At 41.3% G+C, this 22,288-nt stretch overlaps 1 protein-coding gene across 3 annotated transcripts in view; it reads right to left on the bottom strand.

Annotated features, from left to right (window-relative positions):
* The window catches only part of mthfd1l (methylenetetrahydrofolate dehydrogenase (NADP+ dependent) 1 like), a 33,111-nt gene that overhangs the window by 7,740 nt on the left and 3,083 nt on the right, over positions 1 to 22,288 (bottom strand). For 2 of the 3 annotated variants that reach the window (XM_035617497.2, XM_035617498.2), the window contains exons 6-24: positions 21,860 to 21,960; positions 21,313 to 21,464; positions 20,641 to 20,752; positions 20,184 to 20,251; positions 19,975 to 20,072; positions 19,575 to 19,748; positions 19,142 to 19,278; positions 18,593 to 18,639; positions 17,563 to 17,670; positions 17,002 to 17,076; positions 16,219 to 16,321; positions 14,781 to 14,857; positions 13,613 to 13,753; positions 12,690 to 12,758; positions 8,715 to 8,826; positions 3,118 to 3,257; positions 2,205 to 2,246; positions 757 to 860; positions 389 to 566 (exon numbers count right to left, since the gene is read on the bottom strand). In XM_035617497.2, coding sequence (XP_035473390.2) covers positions 389 to 566; positions 757 to 860; positions 2,205 to 2,246; positions 3,118 to 3,257; positions 8,715 to 8,826; positions 12,690 to 12,758; positions 13,613 to 13,753; positions 14,781 to 14,857; positions 16,219 to 16,321; positions 17,002 to 17,076; positions 17,563 to 17,670; positions 18,593 to 18,639; positions 19,142 to 19,278; positions 19,575 to 19,748; positions 19,975 to 20,072; positions 20,184 to 20,251; positions 20,641 to 20,752; positions 21,313 to 21,464; positions 21,860 to 21,960 — 2,038 coding nt within the window. The remainder of the gene's footprint in view (positions 1 to 388; positions 567 to 756; positions 861 to 2,204; positions 2,247 to 3,117; positions 3,258 to 8,714; positions 8,827 to 12,689; positions 12,759 to 13,612; positions 13,754 to 14,780; positions 14,858 to 16,218; positions 16,322 to 17,001; positions 17,077 to 17,562; positions 17,671 to 18,592; positions 18,640 to 19,141; positions 19,279 to 19,574; positions 19,749 to 19,974; positions 20,073 to 20,183; positions 20,252 to 20,640; positions 20,753 to 21,312; positions 21,465 to 21,859; positions 21,961 to 22,288) is intronic. The other variant, XM_035617496.2, reaches the window with a different exon arrangement.

Here is a 22,288-nt window from a genome sequence, read left to right as displayed (position 1 = left end):
CAACTGGATTAATTAAATTTGTCCTGGAAACTATTGTCCGCCAACTCGTGGTACACAGGCACATGCGTACTGTAAATAAGTGCATACAAAGTCCCACACAAAACACGTCAATGTAACAGAATAAGTTAATTTAAGTCACAACTTCCCAACCACACTAACTCGAACCAGCTGATGTTGTTTTTATCTCTACAGTCTCTGGCTATGCTCCCAAAGATAACATCATCATTTACTGAAAACTAAAAGGACCCGATACAGAAATAGTACAAAAAGGATTAATGGCAACTGTCATAAAACTCGAATAAAGACATCAAACAGGAGCTACATTCTTAGTAATGATCAGTTGAAAAAACACAAAATGCAGATTTGCATCTACAGCTTCGGCTCTCACCTCTATGTCGTACAAGAACTGGAAGTTGCCGGGTCTGTTGGCAGCTTCGTTCACAGCCTGGGCCAGCTCCAAAGACCCCCGCCCACCCTGCGCCCAGTGGTGACACGGCACAGCGTCAGATGCCCCGCACTCTTTCGCAATCTGACACACATGCTCGATCTCTGCCTGGGTGTCTGTCCTGGGGGATCACAGAGTGAAATGTTAGCAGCGCTCGGTGGCCAGGACAAATATCGTTGTGTATTCAAAGGAACCAAACAGCAGTTGTGCTTCTGCGGGTCAAAGGAATATATGGACTAATTCATTACTTCTGTTAAATCTAATTTGTATATTATGGAAATGTTGTCTGCATGTGTGTCTGTGTTTCTTACTTGAAGACATTGAGCGCCACCACAACTGGTACCCCAAACAGATGTGCAATCTGGATCTGCTTTCTGAGATTGCTATGGCAACCACCTGCAACCAGACTCAGATTCTGAAGAAGATAGACACAGAAGAAGAGGGAAAAACAGCAAAGTCAAAGGTCAGGTGTGCATGACTATTATCCAGCACTATTGCTGGCTGTTCACAGAATATATTGCGTATATATACATGACAGATCCTGGATAATTCATGTGGATTTCTCCCACTCCACAATTTACAGCGCGACTGATTTAAGATAAGAAAAACAAAGCGACTGTGTGCCATTACCACTTTTTTCCTGTCACATCTCGACTGCCCAGACACATTAATGCCTTTGAAAATCTGTGCAAGTTCCTTTTATGTTGAACACAAAAGATTATAACTGTGTGAGCGGTTATTTATTCAGTATGTTCAGGGCAGAAGTTACTCCCAAGAACATTAACAGCATTTTCCTTCGGCTACCCCAAGGTTTGAACACAAAAATGCAACCTTGCACTGTGTGTGTGTGTGTGTGTGTGTGTGTGTGTGTGTGTGAGCGTGTGTGCGTGTGTGTATAGCCGCAGGCTCAGAGGAGTAAGGCAATACAGATCCCATAAATCCATTTCCCTGGCTCTGTTTTCTCCAGTACTTCTGGTTCTCGTTACAGGCCTCACAATTAACTTATAGGGCTTCATTATTTACTCAGCTGAACCTGCCTGAGAAACCAGGGATACAATCCAAATATGGACACACACACACACACACACACACACACACACACACACACACACACACACACACACACACACACACACACACACACACACACACACACACACACACACACACACACACACACACACACACACACACACACACACACACCAAAGGAATCCCACTTTAACTCTACTAAACCACTCGACCACATGCAAAAGTTCTGTGTGCTGTTAATCGAATGAGCGCTCTAAACCATGTTAGTGGGCGTTGTGCTTTATTCATAAACATGGGTACTGCATCACACACAAATGTCTTTGGATTGGGCTAGAAGTGACGTTCAGAATCTCACACGTGACTCGAGATCCATACAGATGGAATAAAGAATTTAGGAGACGAAAGGTGAGGCTATCCAAATCTTTTCCAACATTACGTATTAGCTTGCTCACTTCGATCACTCCAAAAACAACATGTCTCTGTCTTAAATCACTGAAATGTAATGATCCTCCAAACACACATACACAATAGTTCGGAACATATACGCTCCTGTGGGCTTCAAAGAGATAAACGATATGATAATTATGAGTCATATGCAACTGTATCGATTTTGACACTACTTGATTTTTTTTATCTTGTTACCATAGTTTATTGATGTGTGTATTTGCATGTTAGTGTCGATGCATGTATAAGAGTGCCCATTAATATGGCTCTATACTGCTCATACCTCATCAATGTACTCTTTAGGAAGAGGCGCCCCTGCTGACACCTGAAAACAAAGAAAAACAACAAATATTCAAACACTTCAGTATCATCTTTAATTCAGCCATGTATAATTTCCAATATCGTTTTACTTTTCCTTTTGGATACATTTATATGTGATGAAGAACAGATGTTTTCTTGTCTTGGTCCTCTTTTTTTAAATGTTCTCGTGGGAAAGCCCGTGATTACTGCTGTTTGGGACATTCATATAAATGCCAAGACATTATAGTCAGATTGTCATAACTGTTTTATCTTCTGAAATCGGGTCATTCAAAATTAAATAAATTATTTCAAAAAATATGCTCTAAAAGTTGCTCTAATAAGTTCTAAAAAAAAATCAAACTGCAACATTTGCCTGTGCCATCAGAAATGTTTTCGTGCCATTAAATGCATCGGGCGTATATTGTGTGTACATCCCGCGTGTCGATATTGAGAGGTGGGAGGTCGAAACTAATGTAAAACAGCTGAATGGTGGTTAGTTAATCATCCATAAAAAGGCATGAAACCTTGTTATGTGTTTGCAACGTACATATCAAATGGATAAGCACAGAGATAACTTTCAGTGACTATATAAGCTGCCTAATCAGTTTGTATTGAGTTACAGCTCCTTGAAAAGATGGCAGGTATTTTCTTGACCTTTAAAAGCACGTTACGGTTTCTATTGGGTGATTTTAACTGCGTACACCGTCACATGCGAGTTTAAGAAGCTGAAGATGTCTACGCCACTGGTTTCTTAATTCCAATACATCAGAGATAATGTATGGATCCATGTTATTTCATTTCAAGGCAGAACTATGGTATTAAAATATTCAGAGGAAGGAGAGGTGGCAGTTAAGTTCTACGAATCTGATGCAGATGGCTGTAGTGTGTTTCCTTACATTTGGACCTCCTCCGTGCATCTTCAGTGCTCGGACCGTTGCAACCAGCACCACCACATTGGGCCTCAAACCTGACGCTCGGCATTTGATGTTGAAGAATTTCTCCATCCCGATGTCCGCGCCAAAACCAGCTTCAGTCACTGGGAGGACACAGACGAGATGTTTTTACACGAGGCACAACTATACAGAAACTATACCCGAGTGTACTTATAGGCATATAAACAAGTAAAAGTGACGATGTCAGTAGCAGCAGTACTGGTTTATACACTTTGAATGATGGTGATGCCATTGACAGGCTGACCAGATTCTGAACCTGTCATCTGTCTACTTGTTTGGTCTCTACCTCTTCGGTTTGCCGACTCTCCAGCTCAAGAAATTGTTTGCGGTTCACATATGAAGAACCTAGGTACCTAGGTACAGCGCCCACTCGCTTGCCGAGATTCTCCTGCTTTATTCTCAGATGGGATCACTCTGACATTTCCCTGAAATTTTAACCAGGTGGCAGGAAGGAAAATGTCCAGAACAACATTTGCAGACATTTGCATTTTCACATAGAGCCCCTCTGGAAAAGTTCGAGAAAATGGACTGGACTTAAGTGAATGTCTGAAAGCAGGTTATGTTAGATACCGTTAGATGTACACGTGAGCCTAGTTCATGGAAGTCCTGGGAATTGAAAGTGAGTGCGATTGTGTTTCTGTCTGAACAGTAGTTCTGTATGCGTCATGGGTTCAGTGTAAGGGCTCTCAAAGAGACAGAGGGCCTCTGATATGGAAAGCCCTTCACACGGGCCTCTTGAACAGGCTCCAAACAAAGCAGATAGTCCACCTGGAATGGCAGCCTTGCTAAGATAAGATTTTCTGTTGCTGTTGTTACTGTATATGTGTGTGGCACCCTCGTACTAAAAACACCTGCAAGAGGAAGGTTTGTTTTGTTACTCATCCAGAGTATCTAGTATTAGTCTCTCCAAGTGACTATGAGTTAGTAACTTATTGTACATTAGAAACAGCTGAATCCTAAAAGGCCAGAGCTAAATTGCTAAAAAATGAATCCTTGTTGCTCTGATACAGAGTGAATGAACCACACTCCATGTGTGAGCAGGTGAGTTTAACTCTGGCTTTTTGTATAAAAAATTATATTTATATTATATTATATTTAATTTAATATAAAATATTCAAAACGATGAACTAATTAGTCCAGTGAAAGATTAAAACTACCACTTCAAGGTACACCCTTTAAAAACAACTATAACTCTAAACACGCTCATCACGTCAATGCTATAACCTTAAAACTAAAAAAATTCCAATCAAAAAATAGCAATGTAAACACACCGCGCAGTTGGATGCCTCTGCCAACTGGTTAAGTCTAAGGAAATAAGGTCACAATATCCCCTTCTGTTCCTGGGATGTGTTTGGGAAAATGATGCTGTCAAAGTGAAGCTGACCTCTTTTATGTGAACGTCATCGCTTCATAATTAATTCAATTAGATAATTGGACCTTTGAAGAAAACATCGTTGTTAAAAAAACACTGAAATCAGAGAAAGGCTTGAACCAAAATAGAGCTGCATTAGGAAGTGAGTTTTTGTGTATTGTCGGTCTGTTTGTAGAGCACGTCGACAAACGGCTGACCCTCTTAATATTAAATTGAATTAAAGGATGCTCAGGAATGGCGACCGGGATGCATGTCAGGAGACAAATTAATATGATGAATTATGTGCATGTCATTGACATGCTTGTGTGTGAGGGGCAGATTTTACACTAAATCTATGTTTTTAATTGATTGTAGGTGGAAAAAATAAACCAATTTAGTCCCAATACATTCAATTTAATAAATTGTTTTAAAATATATTCACTGAGAAATTCGACTGAAGTAGAGCTCTCAGGGATTGTGGTTGACAAACCACAAATCTCCAAGGCTTCAGTAAGAAAACAAGTGTTTCCATGAGGAGAGCAATCATTATGATTTATCTCACCAAGCCACAAAAAAGTTAAAAGACTTCAAAAGGAGGCAAGAAGGGAGAAGGAGAGACGCAGAACAAGAAAGGAAATTGAAAAGATAAAGCAAGTTAAAATTTAATCAGAAAGATGACAAATTAATCTGCAGAAAATAAAAAAGAGGAAACTGGTGAAAAGGGGAAAAACAACAACCACAATTTTATTACTGGGACCATGGGGATGTCCTGGAGCTGCAGAATTGGGATCTGCCACTACTACTCAACGGTTATTATTAATAATCTATTCATTAATATAATTTCCTCTCCACTGTTGCCAGTGTTTGCTCTTTGTTGGGTTTCCTCTCAGATATTAAGGTTACTCTTTTAAGTGCTTTAGGCACTAAAATAAATAATATGGATAATAATGACAATACTAGCAGCAAGCAGAATTTGCTGCCTCATATCAAGCTTAACAAGTAAAGAGCAACTAATAAAGCCTGAAGGATGAGCATGACATTGCAACTTGGCTTTGCTTGGCCACAGGCTGCTGACAGAGTTCCGTGTTTCTCATTAGCACCACGTTGGAGATTAGGCTCTGTGCACTGAACCAGTCTGCCAACAAAAGAAAATCCTCCTAGATACTGTATTTGTTCCACAAACTGTGTGATATCCCACAAAGTGCGAACGGGAGTACTCACACCACACATCCACACAATAAGTCAGAGCAAATCATTTTCAGAGAGAAGAGAATGAAAACCAAAGGGCACTCGTGTGAGCGAATATATACGACAAGCTTTGTCCATGGTACACCATGCAGGAGAGTGACCCCAGAGGATGTCACGAGGAAACACTTGCAAGCTTCCTGTTCTGTGCGACAACCTTGAACAGTCCCGAGAGCAAGAGGGGGGCGAGGTCAACGTTGTTGTGAATAGGGCCAGAGAGCGGGCTGGTGTCACAGCATTGGTGCCAGCACCCTGGCCAATAAAAACATTCACAATATGCTGGAAAGTGGGCTAGATCAACATGACCACAGCTACTTCCTTTGCAGAATTTTCCATAATAAGCCGTGTTGTACCTCGAAGGCTACAACAAATCATCATACTTATTATTGACTTTTGAATAATATTACACCAATAAAAGCTGCAAATCTTTATTTTTTTTTAAGGCCACTTTTCTATTCTTTTTACCTTGGCCTGTAGGTTGAATGATCAATTGATCTTAAAAAAATATGTTAATTAATTATTTGTTGAATAAATAATAGATACATTTACTACTAATTGCAGTACTATATCTTCTGAAGTTGTACTATCATGAGGACTGTATTTTTAATGCGCTCGTTTGCATATGTGCAAATTCTCAGAACAGACAAAATATACTGAATAAGTCCAAGATAATCTTTGTGTGTTTTGGGGGAAAAAAACTGGGACTCAAAAAAGGTTATTGAGTTGAAAATAATGTACGCGTCAAGCTTTCATCATTTCTCAGTGGCTACTTCTCTAAAAGCCCCACATGATTTGTTGCGCTAGGGGGGCGTTGCAGTGTGGAACATCATAAAATACATCACTTCGAGTGGGTTATTTGCGTTCAATACTACAGAATTTTAATGACGCAGGCATCCCTCACATCTGGCTTGATGAAGCCAACCCCCCTTCCCCTCACAGCAGCATTTCTCCATTTTAAGGGCAGATTCCAAAGTGACTTGAAAAAACCCCACTGTAATAACTGAGCGTGATGAAGCATGGCCCCTGAGTACGTCCATGCACACCCTCACCGAGTTCACGAGGAGTTCATGTACTTCTTTTGTGAGAGGAGCCTTCTCAGATAATTAAACTCAACTGTATATTACTTCAAGACATTGTGGTTTGGACTTCAAAGAATTATTCCAGTTTATTAAAAGTTTGGGCATAATCTTTGTAGCTTTGTAGCCATTACTCTTCATTGTCCACAACCTTCCTAAAATAACAAGTCAATTGTTGAAATGAGATCTGGAAAATGCAGTCTGTTTAGTAGTCAGAGTAGTCTGTAGTGTACAGAGGCCTTATAGAGCTTTCCTGAAAACAGCTGCCTGCTGGGAACAGGATTGATGAGACGAGTGAGAGTGAACCAATACAGTAAAGTTGCGGGCAGTAAAACCAGTGGGCTGAAAGTTTATATCTACAGCTGAGAAGAAGCTCAGGGTCTAGTAGAGGGTTTTCCTTTCAGTATGAGTGAGCTTGGACAAGATCTTTCACATTAAACATTCATTTGATCTATTGTTAATGTGAAAAATATTGATCAGAACAGCTTTAAAGAAGCTCCCAGCTAACTTATTTGGAAGAGACAACAAAGTTATAACTATTAATAAAACAATCCATTCTAAATCTAATACAGTTCATAAACTATCCCGGTTTTCCTTGAACCCACCATGTATTTAAGGATTACTAAATTATTAAATATTAGGTATTACTAATGAAATTCCAGTGGTTAAGATAATCTCAACAATTTATTTGCTACATTTCCCAACCTCTCTGATCATTCGCTTGTTGCCCAGGTCACTTTGTTCCCAAATTTGTCAGTAATTACTTGAACTTGATGATAAAACTAGATAATTAAAAAAAAAAAAACAGACCAGATCATGTTCGCAGAAATATTCATTTTTTCTCAACTTTGCGTTGCTGTTTCAGTAGTTTAGTCTTTGCAGTGATTCCAGTGCGAAGGAGGTTACGTTCTTGGCATCAGAGAAAAGAGCCGAGGGGAGGGTGTGGGAAAGTAAGGGGGCGAGGCGGGGGTACATGCATCCCAGCTGCAAGGGGAGGAAAAGGAGGGAGGTTGAGTTCCTGGCATACCTGAGAGTCAGGTAACAAACACAAAGACAAGCGAGGGAGGGAGTGTGATGGACAGATGGAAAACAAGCGGGGTGGAGGTTTAAAAGCACATACGAGCCTCCCTGTCTCTCTGCCCCAGTGTTGTGAAACCCAACCCTCTGCCCACGCTGTCTGCACATTTTCCCAGCTCACAGATGACAGCCCGCGTTAATGTTGCCCCTTCTCCTTTTACCTGTCATTGTCCTTACTCAACAAAAAAAAACAACACGTCTCACATACGCATGAATACAAGCCTCGAGGAGATTAGCGCGTACATCGAATGCACCACAAACCCCACAAACTTGCACATGCGTACATTCCAAAAATATTTCTGCGGCCAAAGTCAATAAAGACAGTGAAAGAGAGCAGCATGATAGATGGGCAGATAAAAGTGGAAATGCTCAAGTATGCTTTGACGCTGAAGGGATTAGTGTGGTTTACTCTAAAGCATTCCGGGGGCACTTAAGATTATCAATCTGCTTCCTTCCTCTCTGCAGTGTTTTTTGATGCAGTCTTTCCACCGGTTTCCTAGAAAGTTGCACAAGAGCAGGACACTGGAGCAGCACGTGAGACAACTAGAGGCAGGTAGAATAGAGCCAGGACCAGAAATAAGACAAGGTCGCAAAGCAAGGAGGAGCGAGCTGAAATTCACGACGGGAGTAAATAGTCGAATGTTGTTGAATGTGCCCTGGTAAGGATCCACATCTGAGACTCCCAGACGCTTCAGTTAAGTTCGAGTTGTCCGCCACAACCCCGGGTTGTGCATCTACCTTAGCTCGTCTGTGTGTGTGATCAGTATGCACAACACCGTCTGTGATCTCACCCACAAAGCCGTCCCGTCCAACCAACTTCAAAGCCAGCTTGTCTGCCAGCACTGAGGAGTTGCCATGGGCGATGTTGGCGAAGGGCCCAGCATGGACAAACACTGGCGTACCCTGCAACAATAAGAGGGGCACACAAACACACGGGAGGGGATGAGAAAACAGTGTTACCCGCGGCAACTCTCCCAACCAAGTTTAAATGAGGGCGAACCAGCATCTTTCTTTCAGCCAAATATCCAGGACAAATATTTAAGTGTGGGTGCACTTCGGCGGGTACAGTGTTTGTCTAAACAGTAGGCACAAGTTAAGAGGTGCTCGGACTCGCTTGCCAGCCTGACGGTGGGCCAGGCTTCCTTCCCCCGCTGATCTGCATTACTCAGGCTGAACACACACAAACTACAAGGGCACTTCAAGTGCAGGTTGTATATTGCAGACACTCCGGTCGGTACAATTAGTTTCAGTTGATACTTTGATCAACTTTATAACTATGGACACAAACACAACAGGGACACAATGAAAAACACCACACACGTGAAAAAAGAAAACACACATTGACCGTTTCAATGTTTACTCCTGGTCAGATGTACAGTAAGAGATCGTCTGTCGGTCAGGACTGTGCTGAACTAAACCTTGAGATAATTAGACTCAGAATCTATTGGCTTCTCTGTTCTTTTTTTAAAAATGTATCTTATTTAAATCATGAATTGCAATAATAAAAAATGCCAAACATTTTTGCCTCACAATAACCTTTGAAATAAAACATTTATAGAACAAAGTAATTTCTGTTCATATTTCAACATGTCATGTTATACGTCACGAGTTATTATTTGTGAAAAAAAAAATACTTTTGCAAAAAACTGCATCTTATGGTATTTTTCTTCCAGCTGAGATGAGGCTGCTGTTATCTAACAAGCACAACATCAGTCCCAAATAAAGGTTTGCAGGCAAAGAGGGCTTCAATTTTGGCTTTGAATTATTCAAAGACATTTTGCGGGGGTGCATCATACTTACACAAGGCCAAGTATGAAATATCATAATTGGTGAGGAAAGAATTACTCTTCAAGGTCACAAATCTCGCGCTGCACTCACGACAGACTTTAAAACGGGCAAATTACTGAGAAAACTGGTCAAGAGGAGAACGGCGGACAGCCGACTGACCCATTGTTACACTGCCGGCGAATTCCTTGAGAAGGAGGAAAAAGGAAGGATAGGATGGTCTTTCACGATTTTCTAAGCTTTTGTTTGCATACCTCTCCCTCGGCTTGCATAAACAACCTCCCCTTGGGGGAGTAAATCAACCATTTAACAAGGCCCTGAAAAACGCTGCCACTAGTCTATTTGTCTATGCAAACAAGTGGTACGGATCGCAGCAGCGTCGAACTGCATGAAGACGTAGTGACAAAAACTTCCTTTTAGAATTGTCAGTCATCAAACGACATTTTCTTCTCTCTATTCCCTTGGAAAGATAACAAACGTCACACATTGCGTGGATTTCCATGTGTGTTTGCAAATGCTGAACTTTAACTTGACCCTGCCCACACTTTTCCCTCTTCCCACATGTGTACGTGTGGGAAAACTCAATCAGGAAATACAAGAGGCACAACCAGGGTGATGACAGTGGAACTCAATGAAAAGTCTGATGTATCACCTCTTCAATTTGGAGGACAAGCAGATTGTGTGACGACTAGGGTGGGAGATGAACAATAACAGGAAGATTCACTACTTCCTCTTCCTGTGGATCACTTGTACCGTCCACCATGGCAGCAGCAGAGGAGAGCCACACTAATGATGAAATATTCCCTGCCGAGATTTTCAGGAGGACTCGCGCCTGAAAGCCTGGAGTCACAGGCCAGACTGTCAAGACTACACCTCTCTCCGGGAAAGATGCAGGCAGTGGTTCTGTGAAACGCCACGTAGACAGGATGTATGAGAAACGGTCTGCTTCATAGACAGCGAGTGGGTTCAGAAACAATCCCTTTTCTTCGTGTGCTTGGTCTCCTCCAAACCCTCGCCTCATCTGAAAGATCGCAGGAATGCAATTCTCGTAACAGAAAAAAAAACGCTCCAGCTTCCATATGCCAGCTCCCATTTGTCTGCAGTCTACACAAACACGACCACAAGCAAAGCAAAGAGGGCACAAAGAGCACAGGCGGTCAAGCTGGATGGAAAGTTCTCATGGAACTCGGAGGCCCGGCCGGTCCCGATACAAGCTCCTTGACCAGAATCGCAGGAAACCCACACAGGAAACAGTTTCACACAACGGGACTGCAACACTTCCTCCCCCCATAAAAACCAAATCTCTGCTGAATGCAACACTCCACCCCCTGCACGCCCTTAAAAAGCACCCAAATCTGGGACAGTCTGTGTTTATTTTACCCACCCGATCGAGCCATGTAATCAAGCGCTCTGTTCAAAACCAACACAGAACAAACAAATGAAAAAAAATAGCCCTGCAATAACAAAAGAAAGACAAAGCTGTTATTAGAAGCTTCGAGTGCCAACATTGCGCATATTGTAATCTTGAATGACTGACAACCGGCTCGGGAACCACTGTCATAAGGCGAGTAAGTGATAAGCTCCATGTCAAAAGTGAGAGAAAGATAATTTGTAACATATAAACAAATATCTAATTTTATTTTCAAAATCACACTGGTGAGTTCATGAAGGATTTTGAGAACAGTTACATACAGAATATCATTTAAAAAAATAGCTGAGGCTATTGACAATTCTGTTCTTTATTGATTTACCTGCCAAATAGATTCTCGATTAAGTGTTTCGTCCAATAATTGTAGGAAAATAGTAAGTTCGCATTTTCAATTGGTTATGTGGCAGCCTTGTTATCCAAATATATTTAGTTTATAATAAGAGGAAATTAAACAAAAAAAGTGTTTGTTTATATTTTAGATAACAAAAACAGTAAAGTTTTTGCCTGTTTGATAAAAAAATAGCTTTAATTATAAAGCTTTTATTATAAAGATAATGATTCAAGTCAATCATCAAAATATTAGTCAATTAATTTTCTGTTGGTCAACTATTTAATTGCACGGCCATTCATTTCAAATCCTGAACTATATAAAAATATATCACTGAATATATGACTGGTAACCTAAAAGTCTAAAATTCTTCTGTATAGTTGTATGTAAAAGCTGTTATAAAATCCATCAATTAATTTGTATTTATAACAGTTTAATGTCTAAAGAATGGTATTTATTTTTCTATGTCTCATATGTATGCCTTTCGACAAGGAGCCCTGGATGATGGATTATTTTGAAGGCCACATTCTCATCCTTTTGTGAAGTGAGTTAATGGTCCAGCAATCTGTAAACCTGGTGCTTTTGTTAAGTATTCTCTTGCTGTAATGGAAAGGCATTAGATGTGGAAAGGCATTCGATGTGTTGTCAGTGTGTTCAAACTCCACTCCACCTCCATTTCTTGAGGCTTGGGTGTTTTCTCTCTAGTCCAGGGACAGTTTGGGGTCACTTATTGTGTGTGTGCATGTGTGTGTTTATACACAAAGAGTTGTGTCCAACAAAAAAATGTTTATGTGCCTGTGTTATCACAAGTCCATTCATGTTATGGCAATGTCTCAAAAGCAAAAATGAAAACCAGATGCTGCGAGAGGCAGAGTTGCGGTATAGGTCGTCACACCCAAAGCTGTTTTTCCTTAGGACAGTTGTATGAATCTGGAGCGGGTGGACTCCGGTCTGAGAGCTCCACCTTCCCTCTGCATAACTGCTAAACTGCTATTAAGATAAAGAGCCAAGGGAGGAAAAGGTCAATCTATCATCCTTTCTTAAAAGCCCTCAGTGGAGCACTCTTCCCCTCACCCCTCTGACAGCAAAGGTAGAGGAAGGTTTAGTGAACGCTTTCCACCTCCCTGTGGACTGTCGGCCTGTTTATTCTACAAGATATTCATCAGAAGACGCTAAGTTGAGAAGGATAATGACTATTTAAGTGAGGTTATGTGCGTGTCTCACCTCAAGGGTCTGCATCAATGTGGGTTTGATGGCGTCCTTCATTAACACCGTCAGCGCTCCGCTCACACCCTGACAGGGAGGAAGAAAGACAGATGAGGGTGGTGGTTGGAGACGAGAACAGGTTAATGGGATTCAGACAGAAATTTGTCCTCACTTATACAAACAACTGGTGCTGGTTTAAAGAAATAGTTGTCCAATGTAAATGAAAAATGGCACTTTGGTTCATTGTTAGGCAACACTGCGAGTTTGCTTTCCTAAAACGTGCCCCGTCATCAAACTGGATTCCGACACACACATAGTATACACACACAGTTCTACACCATATTCCCACCGGGTCTGGCTCCCGAGGTGTGGTGATGTTTTTGCATCCTGATGACTAATGTAACTTTAGAGGGGATCCTCCTGTACAGCTCTGAAACAACACAGGCTGCAGTTTTCTGTCGTAAACCACAGCCAGCTGAGCCTACAGATCTGGTGAGGGGTGCGAAAAGCCTGCCTAACATCTTAATCACCGCTTGCACCCAGATTAGACGCTGTTTTGAAAGGGAGGGGGGAAACAAAGGGGACCGTTTTCAATATCTAAAATAAAAGTATGGAAGAAAATGGCAGATAATAGAAAATAAATGATGGCAATAAATAGTTTTTCTACACATCAACACGCACGATTCGTCCCAATGTGCTTTCGAACCAAGTTGCTTTCAGACATGTACTGAAGTCCGGACATTTTGGCAACACGTTTGTTACATTTTCTTTCTGAATCCCATTTCTTTCTGCATCTTTATTTATGTTAACTGTTCAAAAGGCAAAACTAGAGCCGTCTCAATGTTTCCAATGTAAGAATTCTGAGGTGTATCGGTGATAAGTTGATGGTGAGTTGAAATTCCCACACTCCCCGAGTGAAAAGGCTACACAGTAACACACACCAGGTCCTCTGTGGTGACAGGCTGTCCAGCGCGACTGGTCCCCACCACCATGCGTGCCAGTCTGTTTCTCATGTCCTCCAGGCTGTCTGCCAGAGCCAGGATGGCCATGATCTCACTGGCCACTGCAATGTCGAACCCAGTCTACAGAGTGTGAGAAAAAGGGAAATCATACACAATGTAAACTATGATGGAAACAATTTGTTTTTGTATGTCAGATAAACAGAAATTCTGCAGTTTTTAAGGGCGTTTTGATAGCTATGATGCAGAGCAATATGCTTACTCCTTCAAAATGAAATACATGTGACACATGCATTTGATGACTTTGGAGAAAATTCATGAAACGATGACCTTGTTTGATGTATTGATTTATGTAAAACTAAACTGAAACTTAAAGACGGGGAGAAATGAGAGAAAACGAAGAGTTTGGAAAACCAAAGACGTCTCCATTCCATGCCAAAGAAAGAAACATAACTTAAACCATATCAATCCAACAAGGAACACAACATTTCTATTCCCAGTGATAATACCCTGAGGGGCTATAGTGTATCCAGCACTGGAAGAAGGAGGGGGGCACAGGAATGAAGGGGAAACGAGGTGGATGATCTGATGGCGGTAAATGTAAGCATATGCTGGACTAGCTTAGAGGTTGCTCCAGGTGTGTGTATGTGTGTGTGTGTGTGTGTGTGTGTGTGTGTGTGTGTGTGTGTGTGTGTGTGTGTGTGTGTGTGTGTGTGTGGGTCATTTTTCTATCTCTTTAAACATTTGCTTTCACTTAGGCCTGCTTGCTTCCAATTGAGGTGAAGTGTTTATTTACAGGATTTCATTTAGCAGTCATTACTCCAGACATATGGGTCAAATAATTCTGGGCTTCATCCTGGACAGAGAAGAAGGACACGGAGGAGGAATATGTGTATGTGGGTGTGTGTGTATTTGAAAACGCAGGCATTAGATGGCACCTTAAAAATTATAATACGCCACCGTTTATGATACCCACCGGCAAAGCCTCTGCTAGGGAAACCCTGCAGTGATATCACTGTTTGTAACGGGTCAATATTGTAACCTGTGGATACCTCATTTCAAAACATATGAAACCAAGCCAACAGGGCATTTAAAGACTGCCATTAATTTAAAAGGGAATCAAGATTGTAAATGCATGAATGCTGCATACCTCTCTGATCTGTCCTTTTTCCGTGCTCGCCTGTCCGACGGTGATTTTCCTCAAGAAGCGGTCGTTTGTATCAACGACTGTAAAACAAAGACAAAAAGGCAAGATTTCAGTTTCCTGCTAAAGGTCTTCTCAAATCTCTGACTTTAAAGTTTGTGTGACTCGTCTGTCAGTGATGTTCCTGCAGTTTTCATGATCAAGGACACTGTCACAACGTCAATGACAGACAAGACACGTAAGCTTTCAATAAAGTCGTACATATAACTTGATCTGATGCACCAGACACACTAGATTTACGCGTTTACAGGCCAAGTCTGACGGACTTTAAAAATCCAAGGGCTTCCACACATAAAATGCCAACAACTGACAGAAGGAGAAAATTGTTATCTCTTAATGTGAGAAGGTGTTGACACACTGGAAGCACATCGACGTTTCTTCACTTGCACTCAGCCCTTTCTCTGATAAAGTTATTCTGAATGCTGTTGTCGGACCAGCGAGGAAACCACAACAGTCTAACCTCGTTCTCGTGCTGCTTTGATGTAGTGAAGGGGAAAATGAAAAACATGATTTGTTTTGTGAACGCACAGACTTGAGTCACACCCACGTAACATTAGGTGGTAAATCTGTTTTTAATCTCCAGGGTTTCGTCTCTTTAAGAATTCCCTGTGGAGCCGCTGGAGTAAATACCACATAAGTCATAGCAGTACCCGACAGTTTGCTCTAACAACTTTAAACCAACACAGCTACCACTGAGGCAGTTATTCCCTCTCATACCATATCCACATTTATCATCCACTGACTGATACATGCAACACTCCTACATAAGGTGTGTTACTTCAGTATGAACACGGCCCAGAGAGAGTTGTCATTGCCCATTTTCACTGATGAGAATTCAAATAACCCACAGTATATACTAATTTTAAAATTTATTATATTCAAGGGAAAATACTTCTGCACTGCATCTAAAATTTCTCCAGCATGGCATCATAAGAGTCCGACTTTAGGGGCCATGTGATGTTTGTCAAAACATTGTCATTACACACACACACACACACACACACACACACACACACACACACACACACACACACACACACACACACACACACACACACACACACACACACACACACACACACACACACACACACACACACACACACACACACACACACACACACCTACCTGTGTAGTTGATACTGCCAATACATATATAATACAGATATAACATCACTGCCTCATAAAATATATCACACTGCCTGGTAAGAGAATAACATTATATTATAAGGTGGGAGAAAAAGGCAATACTGGATTCTACACCCTGTAAAATTGACCGGATGAAGCTTTAGATGCAGTAAACACTTACTTATTTACAACTACTGGCCCAAAAGGTAAAAGGAATCAGTGTTGAGTCAGCTGATCTTGGTAGACATAGACTTACCTCTCTGCCAGGTGATCGTGGAAGGGTCAAGGTCAAGACGGACAAAGGTGCTAACTTCCTGTGGCGTGAGAGATGCTGGGTCTGTTTTATTGAAGCCAAGACGCTGCAATTGAAGAGAGAGAGAGAGAGATGATCATGGAATTGTTTTTTGGTTTCCACTGTACATGTCTCCAGATTCGGATCCTAGCTGTGGCATAATTGCTTGATGTAGCAATTTATTTATTGATAATTTCTAGATTTAATTTTAAATAATACTTTCCTCGCCATGTCCGCGTTAGCTGGAACCAAGCATGTATAGAAACAAATCCAGACGCAGTCACTATGAGGCAATCCACCAACTGTCCAGTTCAAAAGGTTCACCAAGAAAGCTCTTACTCTTTGTCTCTTACTCTATCCATTAAGACCAATAAATATTTCATAGTCCTTTTAACTTCTCATTCCAGACACAAACAGGTGACTCGAGTTAAACTCTTCTACCTCCGTAACATCTGCCATGTTTTTTTTTAAATTTTTAAGGATTAATATCAGACATTCGTCTGTCAACAATAAATATAACGGCATTACTCATCGTGACATAGACAGACAGGAGTTTCATGAGGCACAAACCAATATTTTGAGAAAAGGACATGAAGGAGAGGAAGAGAGGAAACATTTACACAGGCTCACTGAGGTCCCCTAGTGGACAGAGGTATATTCTTCAAATAAGAACTGAACCCAACAATTTTATGGGTTAGTAACTGTGACTGACACCAGTGATTTTGGCACCGCAGTGTTTAGACTTACACGTAGCCTGGAGATCTGAATGGGTGAAAATCTTCGAACTCCGTTCACAGAAGGGACCAGTCTATTAAACAGAGCCTTGGAGAAACGAGACAGACAATAATGTTTTTGAAGGGAATGCATTTAAAAAGTACATTAAACTGAAAATGTGGGTGAGTTTAAGTTATGTCAATGAATGAATAGGGGGCATCACACCAAACACACAATACAAAAAAGATTATATAGGTACAACATTTTCTCAGTGACATAGGCTTCTCTGACATTACCACATAACAAGATTTTGGTATGTACACAGAGGGAAGTTTCCTGTCTGAGGTCCTGTGAAAGCAGGGCTATAAAAACTAATCATATACAGCTGTCTACTGCAATTTTTATATGTGCACCTAATACTCATAAATATTCACATAAAGGATGTAATAACTGATTTCTAAACATTTCTGCAAATTAATCATCTCAGAAAAAATTCACAGACAAAATGTTGTTCAGTCTGGATTGTCATTGTTTATGCGTCTGCAGCGTGACGTGAGAATAAGTTATTACTGAGCGACATCATCATAAGGTCACCTTGTCCGATTGCGTCGCCTCGTGGAGCATCCTGGCATCGATGGCTGCTGCCACCAGGTTGTTGGCTGCTGTGATGGCATGAATGTCGCCAGTCAGATGGAGGTTAAACTGAAGGGCAAGATGAAAGGGGGGGGGGAGAGGAAGAACAAAGAAAGAAAAAGAGGTGAAGGGATTAGACAATGAATCAAGGGACAATTGCAGTAATGTAGTACACACTGAGGTTTTTCAAGTAGAAACTAGAACTACCACCTCGCAGTCGTATGCGTCTGCCAACCAGTCGAATATGGTTGTAATCTCACATTTCTGCTCATGAATTATGGCTTTGAATATCAGTCAGGTGATTAGAAGGCCAAAAACTTGTTGGACCTTGGCCTTAGACCTCCAGAATTTAATCAGTTCATTTTTGAGACCAAGTGAAAGTTTGCACTGAATTTGAAGAAATTCCATCAAGGTGTTACTGAGATATCACGTTCACAAAAATGTGATGGAGGGACAGACGGGCAACCCCAAAAACCTAACGCCTCTGGCCTTGACCGGTGTGGCGGCATTAATAAAACCTCTAACAAAAAGGGTTAAGAGGCTGTAAATCTATCACATGATGAATGGAAATTCAGACAAAGTAATCTTCTCATGGTTTTGACTTTGTCCCCTCGGTCTTTAAAAATACTATGACTCATTTTCTCTCTGCTTGGCATGAGCCCTTCGATTTACAGGAAAAAAACATAACATGATATTTTTTTAATATGTGGGGCAGCGAGAAGATTTGAGAGGTGGGAGGGAAACGCTGGTGTTTTGGTTTGAGAAAAGGAGGCCGTCTGAGCGTAGACTACGTGTCTGGAGCTTTGAACCCCCCCATCTTGCCCCTCCATCTCCATCTTCACAGACAGTGCCTCTAGTCACAAGCAGTGTTATGCTCCAGCTCCAGGGGTTGTGAGTGTGTGTTTTGTTGGAGTCTCTGCAGATGACGTGAGTCTTTGAAGCAAGTGCTGGTCTTAGTAGGGAGCACTGTGAGTCTGTCTGTGTGTCTTACCTCCTCCATAGGAATGACCTGGGCATATCCCCCTCCTGCAGCTCCCCCTAGGCACAAAGAAGTAGTAGCACAGTCAGAGGCGGACAACAAGGCAGGGATACACAAAGGAGGAATGCTGAGAGGTGGACTCTGTGTGAACTGTTCCACCCCGGCACAAAATGGAGCAGGGTATGAAATGCTCGGCTCACACTGACAAAGATAGCTTATCACACAGTTATTGATACATTCCTAACTGCTGCTTTGGGGCGCCAGTCTCTGGCCCTGTCAGAATCTCCTCCATGCGTTCAAAAGGAAGCAAAACAAAGTTCAGAGATTCATTCCAAAAAAACATCCACTACTTTAAAACTGCAGGACATCTTTTCAAACATGATACAAATCCTCCAGGACTATAACCAAAATTATTATTTTTGTAGAAGCTTTCTTACAAAAGAGTTTTGGAGAAAACAGTTGTGGCATGATTATGTATTATATTGTGGTCAAAAAAACAGGCCGAGAGCACGGAGAGGTGAAAACTTTTGTAGACAGGATATCGAAGGATGTGTGGCAGACCTTTGACCCCGAAGGTGGGTCCCTGGGAAGGCTGTCGGAGACAGGCGAAGGAGTTGAGCTTCAGATGGGCAGACAGGGCCTGGACGAGGCCAATGGTCACTGTGCTTTTACCTTCGCCAAGTGGGGTGGGGGTGATACTAGAAAATTCAAAAGGTTTTCTTAATTTCGTATTTTTTTTGGACCATCTTAAGGAATCTATATGTATTTACTCCATAACCACACTCTCTCCACAGCCAATCTATGACACATGTGAACTGTCGTCATCAATTTAAGCACTAAAGGACACTAAAGGAATATGATTTTATTTTTTAAAGCAGTAGATCAGTAAGTCAGACTTACACATGTGAACTGTCATCATCAATTTAGGCACTAAAGGACACTAAAGGAATATGATTTTATTTTTTAAAGCAGTAGATCAGTAAGTCAGACTTACCCAGCAACCAGTACATATTTTCCATCAGGCTGCGTGTGAAGGCGATCTAACAGGGAAAGTCGGACCTTTGCTTTGTTCCTGCCATAGGCTTCGAGCTCTTCTGGCAGCAAACCCACCTCCTCGGCCAACTGGTTCACTGGTTTGGGGATCTGCGCTCTGGAAATCTCTATATCACTAACAAAACACCGAAAAACATGACACATCATTCAAACACATTTCATTTTAAAACATAAGATACATGAAATAATTTCTCCAACACAGTTGTAGCCACACTCAACGCTCTTCGTATAGCATTTAAGTGGTATGTGCAACATTAGAGAACAGTACGATGCAAGGAAAAGCTTCATCCAGGTAGATGTAGAGAGATTCCTAACTGTCCATCACAGATTGTGGTCAATACCTAGGTACTGGCGTCAGGGGCTGCAGTTTGAGGCTTCGCAGAAGCCAGGGTCGGTACTGCTTCTCCTGGATCCACCGACAGCAACTGTGCACCACATTCTGGTCAACAAAGAGAAGAAACCAGGACAACAAGGTGATGAACGACAAAGAGAGAACAATATTAAGCGAATTGGATGAAAGCGATGAAAGAGACAGAAAACAAAGACTTACCTGTGTTCTGTACGCTGCCGTGAGGTACCAGAGCTCAAACTTTGAGGAGATCTCAGTGGCATGTTCAACTACAAGAAAACAGAATGATTAATGTACATGTTGAGTAAAAATATGGAAGTGTTAAACAAGGGGTGTATTGACTTAAACCTCACAACTGCAGCAGAGGGGTACAGCTTGCTAAAACACACTACATGCTTAACTGAAAAGAATCACTAGTATGTCTTTGGAAACTAAGATGCAATCAAGCTTTTAAGAATAATCTGAAAAAATGGCTCCTGAAAGTTCAGAAGCAAACAGGACTGAAGTTGAAATAATTCCAGTGAAGCACCAGGTTTCAATTTCCGTGCAACAACACCCAAGGTTGTGATGCCAGGAGTTTACCCGTCATTTGTTTTCACCATACCTCTAACACATGAAGAGTGATTGTAATGAATATCATGATATATTTAGAGAATACCTGTCTCCATGTTGGGCTCACAGCGAATGATGGCAGTCCCCGGTCTAAACCAGGTGGATGGGACATCCATATTCCCTGTGCCTAACAGGACCACAGCATCAGCTTGCATCAACTAGATTATGGAAGAAAAAAAAAATAAGATAAGAATTTTAAAAAGGGGTAAACAATACAATGGTAAAAAGTGACAGAAACTGTAGTAAATAGTAGCTTCAAGAGCGCAGAGGGTGTATGTAATAAGTGTATGTCAGGCATGAACAACTTTTATGAAAAATGAAAACTGCTTTCAATTTACAAAACTGTTGGTTATCTCTGTGATAAGTTTTAAGAAATTGCAGACGCTGACCCCATGTGGTCGATTAGTAAAATTGCACATAACTGCATTGAAACTAGTGCAACAGAAAAAATGACAGCAGATGGTTTTGAATGCGGATCACAGGAACAAGACAAAGACTTTTCAGTTGTAAAGCAATGGTATTAACAGTAAAGCCCCCCCCCCCAAAAAAAAAAAATAAAATATGTCAAGCTGACAAGTAAACACAGTGCTTTTTCAAGGACCAAGCGACCGACTTTTTACAGTCACCAGGTCAACAGGTTGTGAATTGAGAATGGTGTTTAAAATAGCATTTGGGATGCAAATGGAAAAAGGAAAAAATGTGTCTCTCTCACACACACTAATACAAAAAACACCTGTCTCTGCAGACTTGTGGAGCTCCAGTTAATCTTGACAGCAACCATTCCACTTTTCTCTATGAGGCACTGCAGGGCCAACGCTACGGGTCCTTCGCCTCCGACCAACAAGGCGTTTTTTCCTTCCAGCGGAGCATCTGTAGAAATGATTTGATTTAACGTAAGGACACAACTCTGACCCAATTCATTAAATGCTTCATGTGCATTCGCAACCCAATTGACAAAGTCCACATGGTCGACATTTCAATTACTGTCAAGCTCATGTGGTCATGGTCAGTATGTAAGTGCTGACCCTTTGCGCACGAATGACAGTTAGGCTTTTAATGGATTTCATGTTGAAAACTGCATAGGGTCAGTGGGTCTCTACTAGTTGTAGGGATACTCAGAAATACCATGACCTAACTTGGACATTTGACCCCTGTTTTCTAAACCCCAGCAATTCTTACTACATCAGAAGTTAGCCTGCTGAGTCAGACGTTTTCTTGTGCCTCAGTGTTGTGCCAAACTCTGGTTGACATTTCCACAAACTCACCATGTTTAACCAGCAGATCCAGGACAGCACTGGCTGTGGGCGACAAAAAGCCTTTGCTCAAGTCTCCACGTGCCAAACGGCCCACATTCAAATCGGTGATCCTATTGCAAGACAAAAATTGACAAAGATATATAATATTAAAAGAACAGTTTCAATTTTAAAAGACTTCTTATTGGCATGAGCATTAACATTATTTGTAAAATGCTGTGGATAATGGTGTCAACTAGCATCATGAGACATGAAGATTGATACACACATGATTTACAGTTAATGTTTTTTCGAACAATTAAATCATACAATAAAAACAAACAAAGTAGCTTGTTGTAGTAAACTAAAACACCATACGGTATTTGAGTCAGCCTTAACTATAACTAACTATAAATATAGTTTGTCCTCAGCTGAACCACTTCTATCCAATTTGTGATGATT

Source organism: Scophthalmus maximus, chromosome 18 (genome assembly GCF_022379125.1).
Source record: "Scophthalmus maximus strain ysfricsl-2021 chromosome 18, ASM2237912v1, whole genome shotgun sequence".
Taxonomy (NCBI): Eukaryota; Metazoa; Chordata; class Actinopteri; order Pleuronectiformes; family Scophthalmidae; genus Scophthalmus; species Scophthalmus maximus.
Note: the sequence above shows the minus strand (reverse complement) of the source record. Positions and strands in the feature narration are given on the sequence as shown.